Source organism: Neopelma chrysocephalum, unplaced genomic scaffold, assembly GCF_003984885.1.
Source record: "Neopelma chrysocephalum unplaced genomic scaffold, ASM398488v2 Primary Assembly neopelma1_80, whole genome shotgun sequence".
NCBI classification, from domain to species: Eukaryota; Metazoa; Chordata; class Aves; order Passeriformes; family Pipridae; genus Neopelma; species Neopelma chrysocephalum.
This window is the reverse complement of record NW_020897741.1, coordinates 1317714-1333112: the sequence shown is the minus strand read 5'-3', so window position 1 is coordinate 1333112 and position 15399 is coordinate 1317714. Positions and strand designations below refer to the sequence as shown.

At 42.2% G+C, this 15399-nt stretch overlaps 1 protein-coding gene across 1 annotated transcript in view; it reads left to right on the top strand.

Moving 5' to 3' along the window:
- MFSD2B (major facilitator superfamily domain containing 2B) overlaps window positions 1-12887 on the top strand; it is a 33226-nt gene extending 20339 nt beyond the window's left edge. The window contains exons 10-14 of the mRNA XM_027690100.1: window positions 612-692; window positions 5228-5337; window positions 6843-6986; window positions 8827-9003; window positions 10048-12887. Coding sequence (XP_027545901.1) covers window positions 612-692; window positions 5228-5337; window positions 6843-6986; window positions 8827-9003; window positions 10048-10105 — 570 coding nt within the window. The 3' untranslated portion in view covers window positions 10106-12887. The remainder of the gene's footprint in view (window positions 1-611; window positions 693-5227; window positions 5338-6842; window positions 6987-8826; window positions 9004-10047) is intronic.
- The last annotated feature ends 2512 nt before the right edge of the window (window positions 12888-15399 follow it).

Here is a 15399-nt window from a genome sequence, read left to right as displayed (position 1 = left end):
TTAAATTTAGGTCAATTGTAGGACTGTCATTAGTGGCAACACTTTAGTGCCTTGGTACTATGTTGCCTGTGATTGTTGCTGCTATTGAGTGAGTATTTCAGTATATGAAATGGTAACATTGACTGCAAGCAACTGTTTCTCTTACAGATTGTCCTTTAGAAGGGACACCTGGTATGGAATAGGTACTCTAAGTATATCTTAAGATAAGTGTATCTCGCATTTCAGTTTTCTTCCTGTATCATGGAGTAGAGCTGAATTCACTCATCATTTCAGGTAATGTGGCAAAAGGCATTAGCATAAAGTAGGACTATTTGCAGTATGTTTGAACTTTAATGGCTGTGTTATCTGTAGCTTTAACTGCTGTGGCTCACATTAGAAAAGGAAATTTTAAGACACTGCCTTCTGATATTTGACTGTGGAAAACCTTCTCATGGACAGCTTAATAACGAATTTTCAAAAAATCACTCAAAGGATGAGGAGAAACAGGAATCTGCATGTTCCCCTTCCTTTCAGACTGTAATGTACTAGACAAAAAGATGCCCATGAGCTCTGCAGCTGAAGAAGACAGTGGCAGTAGGCACAGTACAGATATGTTTTTTTGTCACTTGTAGGTATCAGCAGCTGTGAGTGTTCCCTTCTGGCAGAAGATTCTGCAGCGATTTGGCAAGAAATGTGCAGCATGTGGGATTTCGGTAAGCAAATCCTTTGAGGGCAAAAAAATCTGCTTGTGCTCACTTCATTTGACAACTGGAGCAACTTCAGGAGCTCTTTCAAGTGCTTATAACCTCAAGCTACATGAAATTTGCTCAGTTTCAGAGTTTGTTTTAAATCATTATACCAAATTTCAGACAGATTCCAAGTTTCCAAGGGAAATTTTTGAGAAATGGATTGATGCTGGAGGGAGGTCCCAGTTTATTTAAGAATCTGCACAAGCTGTTCATTTGTCTGCTCTCTGAAGTGAACCCCCATGAGGTTTTATAAATTCAGATCTGAGTTGCCTCAGGTTGACAAGTTACCTGTTGTACAAGGCTTGCTTTGTCTTTGTATATGGTGCTGAGTTGTCTGCCTGTGCAGTTCAGTCACAGAGAAGGAAACAGAAGTCTGTTACATGCCCTCCTCCAGAAGCATGAGGAGCCAGAGGTGTCCACATCCCTCTGAACAGAGAGGGACAGTTACTACTGAAGTAAAGAAATAGGTGACCTACCTGCAAAAAGAAGCCTAGTTTAACTTTGACACAGGTCTGCAAAGCCAGCTAGCTCAGTGAGCCTGCCCTTGTCACTGATGGAATATTTAAGTCCTTCACTTAACGCAGACAGCAGCAATTTTCTGTCATCATCCTTGGTGAGTTATTGTACAGGCCTGTTCCTCCCCATTTTCCCCCTGTTTACCTTCAATTACTTATGAAAGAGGAAAGAAAAATTGCCTTGTGGACAACAAAGCATGAGGACTTTAAAAATCCAGCCTAAAGCTATATGTCAAAATCTGAAGAAAGCTGAAAAATTTAGGTCTGGTGGCAGTTATTGAATAGAATTGAACAGTTATAACTTTTGGAATAAAAAGCTGTGTTGGAATAACTTCCAAAGAATCAGAAGTAACTTTAAAACCCAAGTTCCAAATATGCTGAATTATGTGTTTTGAAATAGGCATCTGGAATCCAAGTCCCATCCTCATTTCTTTTTACCACTTGAGCAAAGAGAACTGCCAGAAGCAGTATTGGACCATTGACTAGACCTGGGAATGCAGATTTCCTCCTGAGGAAATCTCCTCCTCTGTCTACTTGGCTATGAAAAATGCTTTCTTCAACCAACTTGGCTCTATAAATTTAGTTTTACATGGCTGGAAAGCCTGTCAGCACCTCTGTAAACATGGTTTAATTTAATTTCATAGTTGAGTTGCTTGACTGTTATGGTCTAAGTAGGGGCTGGATTGAAAAAAAGCCACCTCTCTGGTTCACCTTGTAGACATTTCTCAAGGGACTGCGTGTGTGCTCAGTGATGGATTTTGTGTCTGACAAGGCATCACAGGGTCCTTGTACACTACCACCTTGTGTGATCTGTACAGCTAATCTGTACCCTCCCTCTATGAAATGAAATAAAATCACATCATTTAAGGCTCTTAATTTGTCACTGGGGAATGTTACACTGGAAGGGAAGGAGACAGGGCAGAAAACAAGGTATTTTTTTTTTCTCGAAACTTCACTCAGCTTTCAGGGTGAATATGTAATTTGAAATTCAGCTTCCTGAAAAAAAGTCACTCTGCTCCAGACTAATTTTTCCTGTTAAGGTGATTCTATGTTGAAGAGAGTCCTCAAAGAGGATAGAAGGCAGGGTAGGTAAATAAGCAACAAGAATCCTGGCTTTCTTTCACTGATACGATTCCCTTTTTTACTCATTCCTCCACAAGAGGTGACCAACAGTCTAACTACTGACTAAGCATCTGAAATTCCTAGAAGCTTAAAACCTAAACTTTCTGGAAGTATGGGGTCATACCTGAGCAGGATCCTGGATAGCATTCTTCCCACGATCAGGTTGGTGCACAGCCTAGAAATTATTCCCTGCTGTTTATTTGCTTCAGCTCCCATGTGCTATGTTCATTTAGGTGTCTGCTCTGCCCTCATGGGGCAAACATTGAACTTGCAGTCAGTAAAGTCTCAGCTGGTGACTGGAGGTGAAATTGTCAAGAGTAGTTTTAAGAAATGTGGCATCTTCTTGGTTCATGGTTTTGTCAAGGTGTCTAAAAGCAGAAGATGGCTCTTTCTCACAACTCTAGCTTCCCTCCTAGGCAGTAATAGCTTTTGGTTCTCAGTTTTTGGAGGATTTAGTAAAAATGAAAACACCTTCCCACAATAAAAATTTGTTTGTTTGCATCTATCAGCACTGCGCAGTGTGGAGACGTGCCTTTGGATGAATCCTGGTGCTGCAGTTCCTTTTCCACTCTCCCATCCCCACTTCCCACTCACACCCTACCTGCACCTTTTCCTGCTTTGCCCTTCATAAGGTGCTGCTGCACAGACCAGTAACACCTTTAGCATCCCAGCAGGGTCGCCTTCCATAGTGCTGTCAGGGAGTGGATGGAAGACACGTAGTAACCACAGGACATCGTTTATGACTCGGAGGGCAGCAGCCCTATGACAAGGGAGCAGGTGCCAGTGACAGAGTAATTGCTGTACAAATAAGAAAGAAGGAGGTGTGTTAGCTGTTTATTACAGCAGGAATTCTGCCCCCATGACTGCGCTGCCATTGCATGAGCAAGACTTTAGGGCATTGTAACCTCAGTCCTGCAGGTTGTGCTTCTCTTTCAGTAGGAAATTACAGTTATAATGATTATTATTATTATTGATCTAGAATTTTGTTTAAGTGCTTTGGTTTCTGAGTGGGTTCCCCATGTGGAATACAAGGCAGTCATAAAATTGCTTATAGATAACATAAAATCTTGTATTGCTGGAGTGCTCTCTTGTGGTGAAATAATGATTTTGCCACAACATTGGGCTAATGCAAGGATTATCTGCCTGTGTTGAGAACTTACAGTCAGGAAAGGTTATTTTCTTCATCCTTACGTTGGGAGAAAATGCTGTAGATGGGAAATGCATTTAAAACATAAACATAATGGATTAGACTCCAGGACTCCCAGAATCACTTATCATGCAGAACTGTAAATAGCAGTGCTTAGGGGAATCACTCTCTGTAAAAGCTCTTATCATACCCTCAGCTCCCAAGCTGCACGTATAGAGGATTGAAACACTTAATGTTAAACTAATCCCCCATCATTAAAAAGCCCTGTAGATAACCCCCTGCTTCTGGGTTCTGCGTGTGCTGCTGTGCCCATGGCTCACAGGCGTGGGAGATGAAGCATGGGCGTAGGACAGCTGGGCCACATGTATTCCATCAGCATTTAAAATAGTGGATTTTCAATCCTGCCAGCTCACTGCTTCAAGATGAAGTTGAAGAAATCTTGTGGTTGTAAGTACTGCCAAGAAAAAAAATCCTGAGCATCCCAACTTGGTTTTGAGGGTAACCTTGGTGACTTGTACAATGTCATGAGCATATCTGGCTGTGTGGAGTGGGACATGGACCTGTTGAAGTGAGTCCAGAGGAGCCCACAAAGATGCTCTCTGCTTTGGAGAGAGGCTGAGAGAGTTGGGACTGTTCAGTCTGGAGAAGAGAAGGCTCTGGGGAGATCTTGTAGCACCTTCCAATACCTAAAGGGGCTACAAGAGAGCTGGAGAGGACCTTTTGACAAGGGCAGGGAGTGATAGAACAGGGGAATGGCTTTAAACTGACTGAGGGTAGATTTAGATTGGTTATTAGGAGGAATTTCTTTACTGTGAAGGTAGTGCGGCCCTGGCACAGGTTGCCCAGAGAAGCTGTGGCTGCCCCATCCCTGGAAGTGTTCAAGGCCAGGTTGGATGGGGCTTTGAGCAACCTGGTCATGTGGAAGGTGTCTCTGCCCATGGTAGGGGGGTTGGAACTAGATCACCTTCAAGGTCCCTTCCCAGCTTCCTTGTGAGGGGAAGAGGAGGGGCAAACACTGATCTCTTGTCTGTGGTGACCAGTGACAGGACCTGAGGGAATGGCCTGAAGTTGTGTCAGGGTGGGTTTAGGTTGGGTATTGGAAAAAGGTTCTTCACCCAGAGGGTGGTTGAGTGCTGGAACAGGCTCCCCAGGGCAGTGGTCACAGCACCAAGCCCAACAGAGTTCAAGAAACGTTTGGACAATACTCTCAGGCAAATGGGGATGGTCCTGTGCAGGTCTATGAGTTAAACTCAATGATCTTGTGGGTCCCTTCTAACTCAGCATATTCTGTGATTCTGTGATCCTACCTGGCCACAGTTTGGGAATCAACTCACTCCAGGGCTCTTCACAAAAAGTATTTATATGGCCACATGTCTTTTGGAGAGTATGAATGTTTAGGGGTATAATTGTGACCAGGGTCTGTCAGTTGGCCTCATGACTGATAAACAGGCTCTTGGGACTGTTGAATTTGCTGGTGCAGTTATAGCCCTAATACTGCTAAGAGACAGCACTACTGTGACTTGTCCTACTTTTCTCTGATTCTTCTGGATAGACAAGTACACATTTGCTCAGGCCTCTTTGGAAATGCTGAAGTGTCAGACATTGCTGTGTATGGACTGTTTTGTAACACAGTTTCATATTTTGAAGGGAACAATCTGTACCCCACTGAGCAGTGCATACTGTAACTTAGATGTAATACTTTTCTTCTTCCTCAGTGGATGATTCCTTTTGCAGTCATGCTAGTGACCATTCCGAACCTGATCCTGGCTTACCTCGTGGCTTTCATCTCTGGTCTGAGCATTGCAGCATCTCTTCTGTTGCCATGGTAGGAGAATTTTACATTTGAGGTGGGGAAGGGATATATGTCTACACTGCATGTATGCACTACTGCATGGAATTTGCCTCTGAAAAAGGCAGAATTTGGCAAGAGTCACTTCCTCCAATAATCTTTTCTCCTTTTATAATTTGCAATGATGTGACTTTGGCTGTCCTATTGTTAAGAGGTTAAATCTACTATAACTGTAGCTGCTCTTTGAACACAAGAGATGTAGATGAATCAATAATCTAAGTAGCTATATAACTTGTGATAACAGGAATTATGAAGTTTGGTAAATCAATTAATGCTGAGCAATTAAGAATATAGCAGAGGAAGCATAAGGCAAACTGTGCCTAACCTTTCTTTTTATAAGGATAGTTATAGAACAAGGGAGAATGGCTTTAAACTGAAAGAGGGCACGTTTAGATTAAATATTAGAAAGAAGTTCTTTACTGTGAGATTGGTGAGGCACTGGCACAGGTTGCCCAGAGAAGCTGTGGATGCCACATCCGTGGGAGTGTTCAAAGACGGGTTAGATGGAGCTCTGAGCAACCTGGTCTAGTGGAAGATGTCCCTGCCTATGGCAAGGGGTTGGAACTAGAGGATCTTCAAGGTCCCTTCCAACCCAAACCATTCTATGATTCTTTGTATCCCTGCTTGAGCAATCCTCTGTTAGAGATCAAATAACACAAGGTTATGATTAAAAGAAATAAAGAATTCAAGGTCCTTTGCACTTGAGGACTGAAAATATGTGGGGAAAATCTACTCAAGCAGGAGCATGGTGGGGCATTTCCTCTTCAGGTTAAATAATTATTTTCAGGTCAAATTGACCAGAAAGCAAGACTGCTGCTGCGAGCATTGTTTTGCATTACTCATTTGTACAATGCCCTGAAAACTCTAAGAGATCATGGAATACATAGTTTGAAGTAAGTTGTCAGACTTCATAAGCTTTTCTGCACAGCGGGTGAGAAGCCCTGTTTTCCAACAGTAAATCATGACATATATTGGAAATAAAATATCAATTCCCAATTGACTTTTGGGCAGCTTCCATTCTGATTCCCCATTACCAAATTCAGTTTCTTTGAAGTAGAGAGAATAGGGCTCATTGGTTTCTGAAAATGTTGTTAGCTTGTCAGAAGAGTTATTTCACAGTGAAACTATTCAGAGATTCAGAGTCACTTGAAAGCTTAAGAAACATGGGGTTTTTTGTTGTTCTTTTGAACTTTTTGAACTTCTGATTGGAATGACAGTCAGACTAAGAAATTCTGTCACCTCTCAGCAAGTATTTGATAGTTTTTCAGTGGTTTTCTACATGGTAATATGTGGCCATGCTTTACTTACACAATTTTTTCCCCTCCTCTCTAGCAGTAGAACTTTTTGAACTGGATTCTTTCATGTGCATGACTATATCAATCAACCCCTAAAATGGAAGAGGGCTGTGCTCTATTTCATTAAGTTTGGACTTCAGAAAGAAATTCTGGCTTGAGTTTTTCTTTTATTGTGCTCCCTTCTAGGTCAATGCTGCCTGATGTTGTTGATAACTTTCGCCTGCAGAATCCTCATGGAAAAGGACAAGAAACCATTTTCTATTCTTCTTATGTTTTCTTTACCAAGATGTCAGCAGGAATTGGCTTAGGAATTTCTGCAGCAGGACTAGAGTAAGTAGCACTGTGTTTCCACTTAGTGGATCTACTCTGAAAGCATTCTGAGGTTGCTCCACCTTTACCCTGTGGAGTTAATTGCCTTTTTGCCCTGAGCCTGGAAGTGCCAGCAGCTCCAGATGGCTGACCACTAAAGACAGGATTCTTACCATCTAGACTAGACTGCTGAGCATTAAGTTGCCTGCCCTGGCGTGTTTTAGTTCAGAAAGACTTGACTTCCCTCTATATTTTCCTCTTTTCAAATTACTCATGTAAATTTTAGTGACTTATATGAATAAAGAACTAAACATGAAAGCACAGCAGATGAAGGTCCCACAGATGTGACACAGCTGCTTTGTGCATTCCCTGCTGCACCTGGACTGGACTATCTATACAAGCTTACAAGTCTTTACATGGGCTGCAGTGCTTTCAGGGGTGCCAGTGCCCTGTTCAGCATATAAGGATCACCAATTCCTACATGGTTTCAGGGAATTGGACACTGATCAGAGTCAGAAACAGTCTTTCTCACAGCTCTGCCCCTCACCATGTCATTTTGGAAGATGCTTTATGTTTTCCCTCTACTTTTTCTTGTCTGTTCTGACTAGACAGGTTGAGAAAGCGGACAGGCATCCCCTGCCCTGCCTTTGTGCATGATCTGGCAGAACTGGCCTGTGCCTGTCCCTGCTACAATAAACACAATAAACACTTAGAAGGGAACTTGTCTGAAATACTAACTAGCCCTTGTCTCCAAATTAGGTTTTGGTAACCAGAATGTTTTGCTTCAGGGCCTTCAGCTGAAATTGCTAAATTACAGTCAGTGCTTGGCTCAACATTTTGGGCTTAGGAATTTTAACTGCTTATTGCTAAAACGCTCAAACAATTCGCTGTTCCCCAATTAGCCTGTTTTCAGTTGCATTCCAGTTAGCTCCCAGCAATTTGCCAAGGCAGATGTTTGTGGGAGAACACAGAAGACAGAGAGATGCCAAATGAGCTGTCGCTTTTTTAGGCGCATGTTCAGAGGAAAAACTCATTCCACAAATTGGAAATAGGAATTTGAGTATATCAGCAGTGTGGGACTGCATGGAAGCCCTGAATCAATGAAGTATAAGTGTGTACCTAACTCTAAGCACTTGAGTAAATTTGTCTATCATGAGAAGAGTGCTTAAGTGTGTGTTTAAATTAAAGTTAATTATTGCTGCTGAAATTGGTCAAATTGCTTGCATACTTTTAAAGCAGAGCTTAAATACTTCACTGAATATTAATTAGGAAACACGAACTAGATCAATTTCACAGAACCACAGAGTCACAGGATGGGTCAGGTTGGAAGGGACCACAGTGGGTCATCTGGTCCAGCCTCCCTGCTCAGGAGGGGTCATCCCAGAGCACATGGCACAGGATTGTGTCCAGATGGTTCTGGAATATCTCCAGTGAGGGAGACTGCACACCCTCTGTGGGCAATCTGTTCCAGTGCTTGGTCACTCACACAGTGAAAAAGTTCTTCCTCATATTCAGGTGGAACTTCCTGTGCATCAGTGTATTTCCTTACATGGGATTCCACGATTCTTGCTTTAGAAGTATGCAGGTGATTTGGCCAGTTTCAACAGCAATAATTAACTTAAATATGATATAATAATAATAATAATGAGAAAATACAGAGGTAATACAGTTTTCTGAAGTTGAGCGCAAAAATGAGTTTGAACAATAATATTTGAAACGTATAGTGGGGAAAAGGAAAAAAGAGAGGTGTAGGAAAAATGAAGAAAAAGTCTTGAAGAGTGTTGAGGGAGAGAAAGAAGGCTTCAGATGAACTGCCTTTTGACTCTGAACATACACACACCACTTATTTCCATTTGTTTAGGTTTACTGGATACAAACCAGGGATATGCAGACAGTCAGATGATGTGATCCTCACCCTGAAAATCCTCATTGGAGCGGTCCCTGGTATCCTCATCTTTATGGGTTTATTTATACTCTTTTTCTACCCAATCACTGAACAAAGTCGGAAAGAAACAAAGCTTGCACTTGAAGAGTTAAGGTGGGTTTGGACTGGCAGCAAACAGGAGCAATGTCCCTGCAGTAGCTCTCAGTCATACTGGGCAAAAAATCATTAGCTGCCAACATACACCTCTGTATTCCTTAAAACAAAACAACACTCTATTAGTCAAATTATTAACAGAATGGTAGCATTACATACTCCAGTATCTCATTTTTGGAGTGCAGTATGACCTGCTTAGAATACTGTTTATCAGAAATATCAGCTGCTGTGTTTTGCTCTTTCTCTGGGGTGGCTAACAAAGCACTATTGTGGTACAGTGTTTCAAGCCATAAATGAGGAATATTCTGGGTGGATTAAGTTTCTGGAGAAAATATGAATAGTTAAAATTTACTTGTATATAGAAAAGAAATGGGATTGTTGACTGCATTCTTGGTGTTTATGGCATATAAGAAACATCCAAACCATTCAGAGGCGTGGGCAGAAAAGACTGTGGAAGAAAAAGAGAGGTCAGCTTTGAGCTATTCTTTGCCTTTTTATCCTGTCACTCTCCCTTCCTCCCCTTTCCTCCTTCTCCAAAGATAATATTGTTTGGCTCAAATTTATCCACCTCTGTCAAATGATGCCTCTTTATATTGAGGACATCCCTAAGAGCAGTCTATCCTAGCAGACTGATGGATTAAATATCGGAGTATGCTGTTATTTCTGTCTTGTTTTTACTATACCAAGTTACTGGAATTGGGAACTGATTTCCATGCTAAGGGATCCGTTCCAGGGCCTAAGCATGTGTATCTGGGACCAGTTCATGCCCTAAGGTATCTAAGATACCTTCATGGGGTTTGCAAATATGCCACAGGCCACTTGTACACCAGCTGCTTTTTTTCAGTGGCAGCTGCAGACTGGAGGGTACAGGGTAAACAACCCAAAACTGGGACTGATCCCTCTGTTTAGGAGCTTCAGTCACTGTCCATAACAACCACGCCTTGCTGGAGGTTGTCAGCTGTTTGAGATTGCCACACTGAGTTTGGTTAGTTAGCAGCGAAAGCCAGAAGTGTGTTCATGTGTCATTTGCTCTGCTTTTAACAGGAGGAGCCATCAAAGTACAGAGAACTTGGATGACCACAAAAAGGACACCTCAGTCTGAAAGCTCTGAACACAGGGACTTTCCAAATATGGACTCACATCCTACCAACAAACCCCGTGAGAGTTTTCTAGGTCATTTCTCTGCTAACATTTTATCAAAAAGGATAAAGAATGATTCTGACATAATAACAAAATCAAGAGAGGACATCACCATGCAAATATACACCTAACTCTGTGCACTGTGCTAAAAAGGACATCACACATGGTCAGGAAAGCAAGCTATTGAAGGCTTGAGGGTTTTTTGTTTGTTTTTCAATGATTAATGGAAAGCTGTGATCTCGTTGCACAGGAGATTCTATGGATTTGTAGGTCAAGAGGAAAAAAAGTGTAAATGTGACCACAGAGTTATAAAATGTCCTGAATTGAAAAGGACTCACAAGGGCCATTGAGTCCACTTCCTGATGCACCACCCAAATATTAACTCACAATATATTTCACTCTTGAAGGCAGGGGTGGATTTTGAGCACAATCTCTACCTGCAACTTGCACACTAGTGTGTTTGGGAAGCACTTGGAAATACTGAAGTATATTATATAAAGTTAGGATTTATTTTGATTTGAAATGAAGCAAATCACTGATGCAGGCATGTTTTGAGGATTTTCTCACAAAGAGTTTTTTCTGAAAGAGATTTTGAGGTAATTTAACTTCATAGATTTTATATGAAACAGAACCTTACAATTCGTGTTACTGTGTCTTGCTTCTGAAACCTGTAAACTGATTTCTCTCAGAGAATGAGAACATTTTCAAAATCAGCATCTGCACTCAGGATATGCAAAATCAGAAGTCCATTCCAAAAATTATCATTCCAAAAAATATCATTCAAATGTCTGTAAATTTTGGCCTTTAAATAATCGTGGTACCCATTTCTCAGGTGTAGGCTCCCTGCCTCACCGAACACGATGGCATAGCTGTTAATCTCAACTTGCACTTATTTTATAATAATGAGGCTACACCTGCCTTTTAAGTGGTGTTTTTTTTCAGTCAGGGATGTTATCATGCTTTGGATACATCAACTGAAACCTCATTTCTACTGCAGATTCACACTGCTGAACACATTTTGTAGATGAAGACACACCTAACCTCAGGCACCTTCTGGAGCACTTAAGTTCAAATCTGTTCTTTCTGGGCTTCTGTAGTCAGTACAGAGACCTTGAGAGACTGGCTCCAAGCTTAAGCTAAAATGACTGGATTCTGAAGATGTATGTAAATCTGGAAGGGACAGTGAGGAATTTAAGAGTTAAAGGCTTGTTCACCTCAAAGAAATTAGCACAAGACAAGACATGAATTTCTGCTCACTGCCTTCACTGTATGACTGTGAGAGGGTGCCTTTGTGTTGTACCAGAAGTGCCTTTGGAGGACTGACTTGTCACTGTTTGGGAGGACTTGGAGGCTGTGGCCACAAGTACTTCGCTCAGGGCCATCTGGGAGGTGACTCACAGTGCTGGGACTGGAAACTGGGAAAGCTTTTACTGAAGGACACTGAAGTAAAATCAGTGCAGCCACGGAGTGTCTCCTTAAGTTTAGTACTGAAACCTTGGCAGGCAAGTTTGAAGTCTCAGCCGTATGAACTGTCCTAATTCAGCAAAATGCTTGATCATGAGTGAGCTTCTAAGGATATATTTTGAGTGTGTGTGGGTAAGAGTTAACTACATTTAAGATTTCTGTTGAATTGACATCTAAGGCTCTTTGGTTTTGTTCTTGTTTCGTTTTTTTGACAAATCAAGATTTGTATGCCTGGGGCATATATGTTTAAAGCAATAAAAACCACAAGCCTGTTTACAATTTTGAGTCTGATGGAATTTGAAATAGCAGATTTACTGCACTTTGAAGTAAGTTATGTAGGTAAGTTATGAGGTAAGTTATGTAGCAATATCCAAAACATCTCAGAAAACAGTTTTGGGCATTTGATTTATTCTGTAATATTTGTGTATTTCTCAATAGTCAGCTTTAAAAACAAACAGAAGTCCCAATAAAGGCTGTTAATGTTTTTTAATGGATTATGTTTTCAGCTGCTATAAATCTGTAGCTACAAGGCAGTGGGTCCGTGTCAGTTTATATAAGCTGAATCCTTAGCCCAGTGATAAAAGGGTTGCAGAAACTACTGGCTGGGGTTGAATAGAATTATTTGAATATGGCTTAAGATATTATTTCTAGATCAGTTGTGCAGTTGCCTCTAAATTGTACAACACCCAATCTGAATTCAGACTAGGTAAACTTAGTTGGTTGTAAACTGTTTTCCTCTTCTCCAGAGAGACAATGTGACCTTTATCTCACTGATATGTAGTCAGTCCTCACTTTGCATATGGTAGCAGCAATGGGAACTGCTAAAAGAAAAGAGAAAGCTGTAGATAAAATGGTGCAGACTAATTTTATATTTTGAAAATCTCATTATTTTAGTTGATTATCAAAGTTGTACTTTTGTTAAGAAAATGAATGTATTTTTATAAGTTAAAAGAATGGAAGACTTAAGTGCAGGGTAAGATTATTTTTGTACTTTTCTTTTTTTTAGGTCTCAGTGTTGGTGCTGTAAAATGAATGAGCTTTGTATGTCTCCTTGTCAGTTTTAAATGATGTGTATGCCTTACGTATGTTCAGAACATGTGACTGAAAGAAGCAGATTCTTATGTTGACAACCATTCAGATTAAATGCTAATCTAATGTAAACCTCCTGCCTTCCTACTGCTTGGCAGTAACAGGACCTAGTTTCAATCCCCAGGGGTTCTCATTCAGGTAATACCCAAATGCAGTCATAAGAATATGGGAGATTGCATTAAACCAGTTGGGTGCCTAATGGACAGCACTTCCCCACTAGCATGCAAGCAATTCCAACAAATGGATTTACACAGAGGAAGGAAAGGGAAAGATAATGGAGTTACATGTCACTGGGTAGTGCTCCATAAGGCAAACCATGCCCAATTTCTTGTCCTTGCTGAAGTATGGTGATGGCAGCCCAAATCTTCCATACTGGGCTGGCTGCTGGCAGTCAGTAGCCAAGCTGGGAACTAGTCATAGACTCACAGAATCATTAAGATTGGAAAAGACCTTTAAGATCATCTAGTCCAACTGTCAACCCAGTCTCCTCTTCCAGTTTCATCCCCCTTGTAGTTCCTGCCTAGTAATAATCACAGAATCTCAGAATATGCTGAGTTAGAAGGGACCCACAAGCATCATCGAGTGCAACCATTAGCCCTACACAGGACCATCCCCAAGAGTCACACCATGTGCCTGAGAGCATCATCCAAATGCTTCTTGGACTCTGTCGGGCTTGGTGCTGTGACCACTGCTCTGGGGAGGCTGTTCCGGTGCCCAACCACCCTCTGGGTGAAGAACCTTTTTAATATCCAACCTAAACCTCCCCTGAAACCTTCCAAGGTTACACCATCTTCCTGAGTGATCAGGTCCCTGCAGGTCACAAGTAACCCCACATCCGAGCTGCTGCTCCCCCCAGGCCAGGTGGAGGGGGTTGGTTGCTGCTGGACACCGGCTGTGTCTCCTGCAGACGTGTTCTCCCTCCTGCCTCACTGTGCCTGCAGGTCCCTGAGCTCCCTGACCTGCTTCGGCTTAGCTGGATTAGATCCCTTGTGCTGAGTCCCCCACTTTAATAGGTGGATACCACCTCAGACATCTGTCCCTGTGGAGTTCCTGAAGGCTGGGACCTTCTGTGTCAGGTCATTGGATTTTCAGGGAGGCCTCTGAAGATTTGAGTACTAATTCCTTAAGTCACTCCTGTACCTTATAAGTATTGCTGCTCAGTTCAATCCCTGCTGCATCCTCTCATCTCTATTCACCTTCTGCATTCCCAGTAAAGCAGTTGAAGTGGACGATGTTTCAAAGCAAACCCTGCTTTTGGGTTCAGAGTTTGTTTCCAAGTATCACTTGTTCATTTCCTTATCTACTTGCCTTTCTGGGCTGTAGACAGAAAGCCCAAAATTAAATCAATCTTCTTGAGAGGAAGAATTTCCATAAGGGAAACTCATGTCCTTTCAGACCTGGTATTTTTTGTCCAGATCTGAAGATGAGGAAGAGAGGGCAAGTTAGTTCAAAGTCCCTTTCAATAGGGTACAGCCAGTAGCAGTCTAGTGCCTAGTGGTCAATCATATACCTCATATGAATTTCATATCACAGTTATGTAAAACCAGTCTCAAACTGTTACAATGAAGTCTTTCCCTTCAGAAAACTTCTAGACTGATTGATGGAAAGCTGAGTTGGATTCACACAACTGGCAGGTGAGGGAAGGAGTTTTGTTTTCCTTCAATTTTTGGGACCACCAGTTCCTTGAGCTCCACTTTTTTTTTTTTTAATGCTTTTTTTAACCTTAACTCTCTGCAAGACCACAGTTCAGATACACAGCGAGAGTGCTGAGTATTATGGTTACAAAAATGTGTGTATGTTGTAGGCTTAAAGTATGAAATTGGAGAGCTTTCACATAACTAAGCACCAAATCTGCTGCACAAACCAGACACTGTCTCACTGGGAAGATTCACTGAGACCCCACCTGGAGTGCTGCATCCAGCTCTGGGGCACCAAAAATAGGAAGGATGTGGACCTGTTGGAGTGAGGCCAGAGGAGGCCATGAAGATGCTTAAACAGCTGGACCATCTGCCCTGTGGAGACAGGATGAGTGAGTTGGCGTTGTTCAGCCTGGAGAAGGCTCCAGGGAGACTTTAGAGCACCTTCCAGTGCCTACAGCAGAGCTGGAGAGGGACTTTTTACAAGAGCCTGTGCTGATGGGGCATATGGGGGAAATAGCTTAAAAGTGACAGAGAGCAGGTTTGGATGACATATTGTGAAGAAATTATATTCTGTGAGGGTGGTGAGACACTGGCACAGGTTGCCCAGAGAAGCTGTGGCTGCCCCATCCCTGGAAGTGTTCAAAGCCAGGTTGGATGGGGCTTAGAGCAACCTGGTCTAGTGGAAGGTGTCCCTGCTCATGGCAGGGGGGTTGGAACTAGAGGATCTTCAAGGTGCCTTCCAACCCAAACCATTCTGGGATTCCATGAAGTAAGCAATGCTGTTAATGTAAGGATTTCATTGAGATTCCTAGGGTTATACTTTAAATGCAGTATTTGTCCACATGCACATAGTGAACCATGAAGAGCCAGTGTAATCCCTTGACCAAACTATTGACACCTTCTAGTGGGTGACTTGCACTTGCTGTGCCTGCTCCAGTTACCCCACATGGCAATGTCCTGTGTGCAGGTAGCTCCTGGTGCTCACCTGGGGGGCTGGAGGAACTCTACAAATCTGTTTGGTGCAACCTGAGACTGAGCACGCTTCTGGTGGAAGACTGTCTTT